Raw genomic sequence first — 11,972 nt, 5'->3', positions numbered from 1 at the left:
CTATTTCCATGATAATTTGCCTCATTTCTAATTTCTCCTACATTCTCTGCCTCGAATTACCTCATGTCATTGGTCCAAAAGTTCAAACCTTCATTTGCATCCACACTGTAAATAAATCAAACTGAAATCACCAGTTTCAATCAGCCCAAAGACCAACAGGGCCCTAGGGAGGCTTCATGCCTGTATATGTGGTTTGGAACAAATTGAGAGGTTGGACCAAATGAGGTAGGTGTGAATGCATTACGACAAAGAGCAGTTAAGGGCAGCCAGGAAACGGTTGGGCAAGAACATGGTACAATGTGGATAAAACACTTAATTTCCCACCCATCTTATCTATCTTTGCAGGTATTACTTTAAAGATAATAGTTCCATTTCTCCAAAAATAACATGTTGATTCCGATGCGAGACCAAATCTGACATGGACAACAACACTAAGACTGGAGCACAGCAGAGGTCTGTGTCGTCAAACCTTATGGTTCCATTTTGCTTCAGGACAGAGGAAATGGGAAAGATTTTCACAGTTAAAGCAGGCTCAAAGCAACTGTCACCAGCTCCGAGGTGGATGTAGGCTCATCCAACCCCGTGTACAGACCACGCTGCATGCATCACCAAAGTAAAAAGAGCACAGAGGACATGTGGACACAAATACATCAACTCCTCATTTACAGCCCATGGCCTGTTGTCCAAGCATTCAGAAGAAGGGCTGGGCAATAAAACAAACATGATGCATTTCAGAGAATTTTATATCAAATATTGATAATTTGCTTGGAGACAGCAAGATACAATTTTAGATTATACTTATATATTATATAATATATATTATATATATTTATTGCAATTCTTTCTTAAAGGGTTTTTTGAATTGTCAGAAATCTTCAAATGTTTTATCGTTTTTCTTGATTTTACTCCTGCATATTAAGTGTTTCTATTATAATAATTTCTACCTCTAGATTTGTGAAATATGCCGCTGTTTGGCAAGTGTTTGTGAAGTTCTGATCTTAAAGTAAAGATAAAAAACCCCAAAGATAACTTCAAATAAAAAAAAAAGTCAGAACCAATGATTGGACATTTATTGTGGTAATTCCTGATGGTATTTATCGGTTGATCCTCTTTGCCCATATCGTCCAGCTCTGTTCTAAAGTATAAACACTAGTTAGACATATGCATTAGTTTGGCAGCTTCATTATTGTTTACAAACCTTACATTAGGTTTCGATCTGGCCACTGAGAATTCCCACTGAACTCTGCAATCATCAGAGGTTTGACTGTTTTCCTGCCCCCTAGTGGTCAACACTTGAAAAATTTTGTTCTTCATGTTAATGAATCTGTGGGTATTTGTCTCCAACCTGAAAATATTTGGATCAGCTGCTCAGTTCATCCATTCTTGGTGGAAAAAGTAAATGAACTTTTTTATGATAGAACTCAAATTTAAAGAAATTAAAAGTGTAATATGTTCTAATGGCATTTTGAGTCTTAAACATTTGGCACATTTGGCCTTCAATAATGCATCAGTCCAACTTCCATTTATACTAAGAATAGCTGACCTTCATGTTGGCCACTTGTTTTCTTTATGCCACATGCAACATTGTTAAGCCTGCAGAGTTCAGTGATTCGCTACATAGTGAGTAGAAATGCAGCATTAGATTTGAGCAGAGATGTTCTTTTGGTTTTACATCATCATTGGCTCCTTCCTGCTGTCACTTCACCTCACTGATGAAAGGTTAGTGCAAATTCAAAGAGCTGGCTCTGGCAAAGACTGCATTAGTTCATTACCCCGACATTAGTAATGTGTGTGTGTGTGTGTGTGTGTGTGTGTGTGTGTGTGTGTGTGTGTGTGTGTGTGTGTGTGTGTGTGTGTGTGTGTGTGTGTGTGTGTAGTGGGGAACGCTGGTGATGCCACAGCAGCACCTCTGCTACATGACATGTTCTTCGTGTGTGTAGGAGCTTCTGTTGTGGTGTCTTTACTTCCCATGTCCTCCGCTGACACTGGTGGTGCTGGTGTTGACTATGTCCTCGTACTGAGGTGGGGGCTCTGTCTCTATCTGGACATCTGCGTGGCCCACAGCCTCCTCATAAGATGGCGGCGGGTCTCCAGCACTTCCCCTTCCTGACGTGAGCTCGGAGCCCGGGTATGCTGGGCTGCTGTGGACGCTCAGTTCTGATTGGTCACCGTGGTGGTAACCCCTCCCCCAGTGGTCCATAGAGACCACAGAGAGGACGTGATCATGATGCGAGTGTCCGAGGCTTGGGCTGCGCTGTGAGCGTTTGCGGGAGTGGCAGCGCCACACGGTGATGGCGACAACAGCGATGATCACAACGACAAGCAGCAATGGCACAATCAGGTAGAGAGAGTGGACTCCACCCACCACCGACTCCAGACCTCCAGACGGACTGCTCTCCTTCACGTACTCCTCCCAGAACCGCCTCTGAAGGAACCAAACACAAAGACGTCAGCAGGACTGGACAGATCATCAAATGCAACGACAACTGGACAATGTGGTAAAACATGTTCATCATAAAAATATTGATATCATTAACTATTACAATATATAGGAATGTTTCTAGAGCTGAAACAATTAATCGATTAATCTACTTGAATAGATTAAAAAACATACCATTACAATTTTCCTGAATCAAAGCTTTGTTTCCTTAATTTCACACAAACATTACAAATATTAGTCTTTATTTTTTCTGTTGTATGTTAATTCCATGTTCAGTTGTTAGGAAGTTGGATCCAAATGTGTTGAAGACTGCAGTGCACATATTGTTTGTAGATGTCACTGGACTTGTTTGTCGTTTATATATACAGATATTTTTATATATACTTTTATACTGTTGTTTTGTTGTCGTTATTTCTATATTGTGGTTGCCATTTCAGCTGGTTCTGGAATAAAGGACCAGTTATTTGTCCTTTTCAGACATGTCTGTTTCACATTTTTACTATTTCTTTCACCTGTTGAAATAATCATGTAATCGAATCAAAGAAAATAATCAATACATTGATCAATGCATTGAGTGTCATTTAACATTTTGAGCCTTTTCTATCCACTGTCTGTAAGTCAGTATTTCCTGAACACTTCACCATAGAGAGGACAATAAACACAGAATGACCAGGGGACACCCCACAGACAGAGGAAACAGAGGGTGAATGTTACAATGTACTACAATAACAAGGATTTAAGTGGGTTAATAGAAGTACATCAGATCAACAGAATGATAGGCTGTGATTACACACCCATTTATCAGCCATCTCACTTTATGAGAACATTGATTAGTAAAACCCTGTTTGAGCTGAGAGCCTGGAAGAGGTTCAAGTCCAGCAAACTGCCTCTGAAGAGCCTTGGTGGTGAGTAAACTAAAAAAATGTGCTGTCCTATTTCATTTGATACCATCTCAAACCCTCCCAGACTCTCCAACTCTTGCCCTGACTGAAGTCTGGGAGGGTTTAGTATCAAGGCTGAGAGCCGAGGCTGACACTGAGCTCAGCCCCCACTCTTCAGCTACACTGACTTCCGTCAAGAACAGGCATTACTAACTATTAATCTCAAAACTAGAGTATTTGAGCATATGTTCAATGAGTGTAAAAGTTTGACTGTTAGTTGTATTTTTATATGTCACACCTCTGGTGAATGTGGTTTTAAGGCAAATCAGAAAGGAGCTCCCTGTAACTTGCAGGGGGTGACTTGTGTGATTTTCAGAAAAAAAAGTCAAAGGCCATTGCAAAACAGCCTTGCAAAACAGATCCAAAAAAACACATACAGATCTCACATGATTGACTGAGCCTAGACACACAAACCACAGAGGTCTGATACTTCACGAATGGCCTTTATATATTTAAGTATATATATATTAAAGTATGAGATTTTTTTTATTTTTTTATTTTTGACCATTGTATGTGGTATATTTTTTCATTTTGTAATACTTTGGAATATTTCACAAATGATCTCTGTATATTTAAATCATGTCAAGCCTACCACATTCTATCTTATTGAGAAAAAGCAAACGGATATATAATTCAGCCAAGAATAATGCTGATAGCTCCATTACTGTCAGGTTCATCCTTCAGCAGTGGCATAAAGTTAAGACAATAGACAATAATAGAGCTTCATTCATGCAGACTGGTTGTAAATACTGTGGGTCAAAATTGTTTCCTAAGCCAAAGGTCAGAGTTCACACAGTGTCCAGTGAATGAAAACTTTTTATCTGGATTACTGCAACACAAAGAACGGCAACAATAACAGGCCAAACACAACACCACCACCACACAACAGTGCACATCCCATCTACGTGACTCTGCTCTCCAGCCGGTTCACAATAGTCTGACCAGTATGCCGCTCTCCCAACATGCACTGGGCTGTTCTTCCTGCTGATAATCATCACTTCCTGAAAAAACACCCACATTCCACAAGCTCCCACTCCTGCCACAGGATTTCATTACATATCTGAAACATGCAGAGTAACAGTAGGGACAGTGTGGTTTTCGTGGCATACAGTGGATGGTTTGGGTTACAAAACAGTAGTAATATTGATTTGCAGCATCTAGCTCTAATAGCCAAACCAAACAAGAATGAATCAGGACAACTGAGTTTTTGTACAACATCACAGATGTGTTAATGTTTACCATTGATAAACCATTGATATTTTCCTTGACGAATATGCTTCCATTGTAAATCACTGAGGGGAGAATCTAAAGCTATGCTTCTCTGCACAAATATTTTTGAGACCACATGAATTAAGAGGATTTATACAAACAAATTAATGTAGTCATGTGGTTTCAAATGATCACTTTTTGTTCCTATTCCCAGACCACAGCCTACTAAAAACAGCATCAAAACAAAAAGTACAACTTCAGAAAATAGCTACTAGATTTAACCAAGCTGAAGCTGTAAACCTGGAATGTACATTCTCCTTAGTTCCCGAATATTTACCCTGTAAGTGCAAAGTGGTCTCACACAGAAGGACTGGTTTAGAGAATCTGTACTCTTTAGGTGATGACAGCCATTCTTTTTTATGGTAAAGAGGTAAAAAGAAACAGTTACAGAAAATAGCTATAGGTTGAGTCTATCTTCTACTGGCCTTAAACATTTAACACTGGCCTCTAAAAAAACAACACATCCAGCCAACTTACTCCTAGATTTTAGAATATTTGACCTTCACTATGGACTCTTTTCTTTACATGTAAGACTGACCGTGGCTGCCAAGTTCCATCCTTTACTGCACTGTGACAGTATACATGTGACTATGGCAGCATCATTTGTTCAAAACAAATAATTCCAATGTTGATATGTAAAATGTGCACCTACCCTTTATATGTCCAATGGTAAATAAATAAACTGTGTCTTTATCAGTCATTTTTGGCTAATGCCTGTGGTTTTGTCGAGGCTTCCCCGTCTGTTTTATGTTTTGGTTTAAGTGTAACTTTACCCACATCATGGTTCTGACTTCATCGACGGCATGATTTTAGAAAATATCACAAAGTCAGGAAAAGGAGGTGTTACATCCAAGTGTAGACGTGAGACAGAAGTAGTTCAAGAACAACCACCAGACATCTATGCAGAACTGTATAAACCTACATAGGCCCACCTGACCATGGTGGCTATCCAGCCTACTTATATTACTGTGAGACGTTGGTGTTTAATAGTTCAAATCCAAACTGTCAAACAAATGGATAGTTCTGAACAGAATGAGGTAACAGTTTCTGTTCATCTATCGGAAAATGAACGTGGTTCACCAGATTCCTACTGAATACTCTGCACGGAGGGAGTTTACAGACATACAATAACTGGTTGACTGTGATGGCTCAAGACAATTTTTACCTATAAAATGTAGACTTTTTTTGCACCATAACCAGCAATAATGTGTTTAATCACAACCAAATCATATAATTTGATTTCAATAATTTCAATCAGTATCAGTATAAACGCTGCTGATAGTAGGACCCAACAATCTCTTGGTCAGGACAATGCTGTGCTCATTCATTACCTCCACCAAGAAATGGCGGAGGTTATGTTTTCATTGGGGTTTGTCTGTCTGTCTGTCTGTTTGTCTGCTAGCAAGATAACTCAAAAAGTTATGGACGGATTTGGACAAAATTTTCGGGAAATGTTGATACTGGCACAAGGAACAAATGATTAGACTTTGGAGCTGATTGGGGGGAGGGCTGATCTGCCTTGGCGGAGGTCTGCGCTCTCCGAGTGTATAATATAATATATAATATATATGTATAATATTATTCTCTGTATGTAGCATTTTTTAGTGAATACCAGGTATTTTCCAATATTCAATTTATGGATTATGTAGATGTTCATAAAAACTCAGATTAAAGTTGAGTGTTAGTAAATCAGAAAGATAGAAAACTGAGGAACGTGACTTTTTCAGCAAAAATATCAATAACTGAATGTAAAAACAAGTGTGTCCATCCACTGTCACTGATCAAACTCCACGGGTTTTACTGGTGAATCAATGTTGTAGAAGATGACGGTGTTTCTACGTTCACTACAGAGCCTCTGAATGTCCAAATGGGTCATATCTGATGACCATGAAAAGATGAATAACTGTATTTTACACCAATTATTTATATGGATTGATAGGATTAGTGGATCAGAAGTTATTAAACATTTTAGATCAGTGGTTGCCAGTGGCTGCTTGCATCTTTATGGGTTAATGGCTCATTTTCTTATTTGCAAGTGCCTATCACTTCAATAGCCACTGAAAAACAGCTAGTGGTGTGATGAATATATAAATCTAGCACTTATATCATGCATACATTGTCAACTTCAGTCTCACATTAGCAGTTTCAGCCTTTCTAAGTGACTTCTGCATGGTTTTTCCTTCTCTCCTGCCTTCATTGTCATCAATCATTTGTCCATATTGTTGCGATAATTTTTATTATATAGTTACATAGATGGTAGAGGTTTGTATTATTTGTACTAACAGCTGTAATAATAGTATATCCACTGTTAATACTTGTATTTGGAGTAGTAGTATTAACAGTTATGGACGTTTGTTCTAGTTATTGGTAATGGGCTCTATGCACGGCCTCACTACTTAAGACAGCTCCTTTACTTCCTTTACTTTCATTGTCAGACACAGGGTTTAATCCAGGTGTGCCTGACCACAGTAGTCACAACAAGAAGTAGCAGGCACACCTGGATTAACCAGTGTGTCCAATAATGAAAGACAGAAAATAAAGGAGCTGCCTTCAGTTCAGGAAGTAGTGGGGTTGTGCATTGAGCCCATATACTAACAACAGTTGTTTTAGTCTTTGACAATTCTAGTTCAGTTTGCTGTGCATCTATGTGTCTCCCCCTATTTCCCCCCTTCTCCAATCTCTCTCTCTTTCTCATCCTTTAACCCCAACTGGTCAAGGCAGATGACCATCCTCCAAGAGCCGGGGTCTGCTCGAGGTTTCTTCCTGTTAAAAGGAAGTTTTTCCTTTCTCTGTCATCAAGTGTTTGTTCCTGGAGGATTCTGTAGGGTTTCTGTAAATTGGCTCAAGAGTCTGGTTTAGACAAGCTCTAAATGTAAAATGTCATGAGATAACTTTTATTATAATGTGACGCTATATAAATAAATGTGATTTGACTTGCATTGGTTCAACAGACTTTACACGTTCCCTTTAGGTGTTTCATGTGAGTAGCTCTATACAGTGTGTGCTTTAATAAGTTCTATTTTTTTATTCCTAAATGTGTTAAGGTGGAGAGGAGAAGGAATTGCTCCCTCACCGTCTTCTCGTCATTCTCAAAAGCCTCCCGGGCCTCCTCATAAGTGCAGATTTCCTCCCGACATTCCCTTTGGATGCTGCCCTGCTTCATCTCCTCCAGCAGAGAGTTGGCCCTGCGCAGCCGCCGCAGCACGGAGTGGGCCGCGTCCGCCGGCAGGAACACTAGCACAACAGCAATGAGAAAGGGGAGGTCACACACATACACACAGGCAGACAGGGGATAACAATTAAAGACTGAAAGATGGGTGAGAAAACCTGCATGAAACAAGATAAACAGAGACAAGGAGGGAAAAGGGGGGATGAGGAGGAGGAGGAGGAAGAGTGGGGAGAAATTAAGCAAAGGCAGAAAGATAGTATTGAAAAGAAGAGTGAGGCAGAAGAAGGGAAAAGAGGATAGAGATGGTAATAAAAACCCAAAAAGGGAGAGGGAGAGAGGTGGGGAGTGAAACAAAGGCAGTAGAGCAGAGCCGAGCGCTGCCCTGCGCCCACATTTCTGCATAAAAACAAAAGCTTCTTTGATTTAGGAATCCATCCCTGGGCTACATAAGAGAAACTGGAGGAATGAACTTAGAGAGACAGAGCAGCTTGTGTTTCACACATCCAGAATAAGAGCATCAACTCTCACACACAAACTGAACACAAGATGCCACAACACGCCCGGGGAATGTTTGATGCACTACTTTATGAACTAGTAATGGCGTCAGAGTGACTCACAACTACACAGATGTGATCAGCACAAGGCTTAAAGAAATTAAGGAGAAAAACAGGAACATGCCCAGCAAAATAATAGGAACTGTGGTATGAAGACAACAGCAGGAAAAAATAGAGAAGTCACATTCCATTCTAACATGAACTGCAAACAATGTTGAAAACACAACAGGAACAAAAAAAGGGACGAAACTGGAGGAGTTTCAGAGGAAATGTAGGCTATGTATATGTGCATAGGCTGCGACCTTCCCCTTTAGGAAACTGAAATATCTTGTATGTATTAACTTACCACTCCCCATGATTCGGGCAACTCTGCTCGGGGTGATCTGGTAAAAACAAAAAACACACATTAGTGTGTGTCTTTGAAGTGGTGACTCAAACAACCATTAAATGGGTTTCACCCTTAAAAACTGCACCTCTTCCTTAGGGCCTTTCTTGATATAACAATGGCAGAAAAAACTCTGAACAACACACAGGAAATTTTGGGTTTTGGATTTTAACACTGGATTTTAACAATGATAACATGAAGTGAAGAGGCAAACATTTTCAACAACTATTATGACTGCAGGGCAAAATATATGAAAATATACATGTCTCAGAGGACAGAGAGGTACAGAAGACTCTTCCCAACCAATGAAATCAGATGACTCATTGACTGATGATTGCTGTTTTCTTTCTTTCTTTTTATTGAGCTGATGAAAAAAGTGATTTTCCTTTCATGGGTTAATAAAGTTCATCTGTATCTGATTTACTCATATTCCTATTCAATCCCTCCCATAAAGACCTAAACAGCCACTGGTGACCAAAACCAACTACTGATGGAAAATGCTTAATACCTGTTGATCCACTAACCTATCAATACATGTAAATAATTGGTGTTAAATGCAGTTTGTCATCTTTTCATGGTCATCAGATATGACCCATTTGGACATTCAGAAAGTCCATAGTTACCGTGGAAACATAGTCATCTACAACATTGAGTCACCAGTAGAACCCATGGAGTTTGATCAATGACAGTGGAAGGAGACACTTGGTTTATGTTCGGTTAATGATATATTTTACTGAAAAAGTCACTTTTTTTTCAGTTTTCTCTGTTCTGATATAATAACCTTTGTATTTACTCTGAGCTTTTATGAACATCTACATGATCAGTGAATTAAATATAGGAAAATACACGATTCACACAGGAAAAACCTCAAACTAAAAGGGATAATATTACAATAAATGGTTTTATATCACTTAAAAAACGATAAATATAGAGAAAAAAATTATGTGGGAGCTGCCACAAAACTACCACTGGGTCTTTTTGAGTTAAACAGGTTGTAATGTTCTGATGCCACCGTTGTATTATCCTAGGACACTATTTGGCTTACAGAATTTGACAGAAATTCCCAACTTGTTTTTGGAAGCTAAAACACATACTGCAAATATTCTAATAAAGTAAACAGTCTGTATTGTTTGTTTTCACTTGTCAGGCATGAAAAGGGCGTCGCTGAACATGAGCCGTACCGCCAGTGACCAATGGCGGCTGTTGGCCTCTGTTACACATGGATGTTACGGGAATCCTGCTCGTAGTCGCTGGAAATAGAACACCAGTAGAGGAAACATCACGGACAAAGCACCGCCGCCCCGACACACAACAGCAACACGGTTCCGATACTGATAGGCTCAGCTAGGCTTAACTGCGGTTGTGGTGACCGTCAGTGGGTAGTGGGTAGTGGGGGGCAGAACGGACCCCTCTGCGCCCCTCACCGTGTACTGACAAGCGGAGATGATTTGTAGGATGAATGCGCCTCCAGCTTAGGATGTTAATGAGACGCACATGATTTAAATGACCCGGACGTTCACGAGTAAAGGTTGACGCGAAATATTACAGATTTAATTCCTGTGTCACGGTCGTTTGTGAGCAGAAGAAATGCACTTTAACGCGTCAACTTACCTGTTTTCGTTCCCCCTAATGCGGACAGACAATCCCCTCGTCTCCTCTGCTGTCCCGGAGTGTTGCTATGCAGAGCGCGCAGGCGCATTGGCGCTGCCGTCAACTGCCCCCTACCGACGTACACGCGAGTTAAAGGGACCATTTAGAGAGGAGCTCAGATTTGAGCTGTAGGTATGCATTGTTTTTGTTATCGATCAATCTATTGATTAATTTCAACGATTCGATTAGACGAAATTTGAACAGGAGAAAATAATTGTAAAAATCTGAAAGAGACATGTGTGAAAAGACACTCACCTTCTCCTTTATTCCAGAACCAGCTGAAACAGCAACCACAAAAAGTATGAAGGTAAAAGTATATATAAAAATATGTAGGCCTATAGAAATAACAGCAACAATAACGATAACAGCATAAAAGTATATATAAAAAATATCTATAGATGTAAACAACAACAAACAAATCCAATGACATCTACAAATAATATGTGCACTGCAGTCTTCAACACATTTGGATCCAATTTACTAACAACTGAACATGGAACTAGCATGGTGCTATTTATGTAATTTTTAATCACTTTAACAAATTTTTGTATGTCTATCTTTTCTTTATTTTTCGATTGTATTTGATGCCTCTTTTCTTGTACTGCTGCACATTTGAATTTCCCTCATGGGCGATCAATAAAATGCAGTATATCTTATCCTATCTTATCTTGTTTTATGTTCAGTTATTTTGTTGAAAAAGTCACTTTATCTTAAGTTTTCTCTCATCTGATATAATAACCTTTGATTTTACACTGAGCTTTATCAAACATTAGGGGTGCAATGGTACAGGTAGCCCACGGTCCGGTCCATACCTTGGTTTTTGGGCCACGGTTTCAGTTCGGTTTCGGTGCGTGTTTTGTGCATAAAGAGAACAGTTTTTTTTCTCCCAAAATTACATATATATATATTTTTTGTTTGTCAGCAAAACCTGAATTTTTCAGTAGGAACAAATTCCTACTCCACTGTACTGAATAAAATAACACTTTCTGCTGAACAATAGAACCCTTTCTTATTCCTTGACTACTTGTATACAGTTGTATAAAACAGGCACGTGCACAAATAAGGCCCAAAGGGGGCTTTTTTAAAATAAATAAATTACTGTTCTGCATAAGGATGTAAAAGAAAACGGCGGTGCAACATTGATCCAAGGCTTTTTCAGGAGACAACAGAAGTGTGGCTACCCGATCCGTACCCGGAAACCAGATCGGTTCCCTGCATGCGCAAAATTACGTCACATCCATCATTCACTGTTGTCATTTATGGCTGATTCCGTGTACATAACTGTTAATATAACATCATTGAAAAAAGATTTAATGAAAAAAAAAGTTAATATAACTGCAATAAATAAAAATAACATGGCAACATTGCATGAAATTCATGGCAGTTTCAGTACGTTCTGTAGGAAAAACTCAGGCTACAGTCTTATCCACCTCTGGGTAGTGGGCTGGACCCCAATATCTTGTTTTTGCTCAATACTGAGAAGCTGTGTGTGATGTCTTTGCATGATGATATAGTAAAAAAAATCACTCAAACTCCATAGAAACTGTTTCCTTCATTGCCTTGT

General features: G+C 39.4%; 1 protein-coding gene across 1 annotated transcript; it reads right to left on the bottom strand.

Annotated features, from left to right (window-relative positions):
• Positions 1 to 1,829: 1,829 nt before the first annotated feature.
• On the bottom strand, positions 1,830 to 10,454 carry prrg1 (proline rich Gla (G-carboxyglutamic acid) 1). Its single transcript, XM_030133190.1, has 4 exons — positions 10,370 to 10,454; positions 8,720 to 8,756; positions 7,724 to 7,884; positions 1,830 to 2,425 (listed from the first exon to the last, which is right to left on the bottom strand). The coding sequence occupies exons 2-4, from the start codon at positions 8,727 to 8,729 to the stop codon at positions 1,961 to 1,963; spliced, it is 636 nt and encodes a 211-aa protein (XP_029989050.1). The 5' UTR covers positions 8,730 to 8,756; positions 10,370 to 10,454; the 3' UTR covers positions 1,830 to 1,960.
• Between the last annotated feature and the right edge of the window lie 1,518 nt (positions 10,455 to 11,972).

The sequence above is a fragment of the Sphaeramia orbicularis genome, chromosome 4 (genome assembly GCF_902148855.1).
Source record: "Sphaeramia orbicularis chromosome 4, fSphaOr1.1, whole genome shotgun sequence".
NCBI classification, from domain to species: Eukaryota; Metazoa; Chordata; class Actinopteri; order Kurtiformes; family Apogonidae; genus Sphaeramia; species Sphaeramia orbicularis.
The sequence above is the reverse complement of the archived record's forward strand: the minus strand, read 5'-3'. Positions and strand labels throughout refer to the sequence as shown.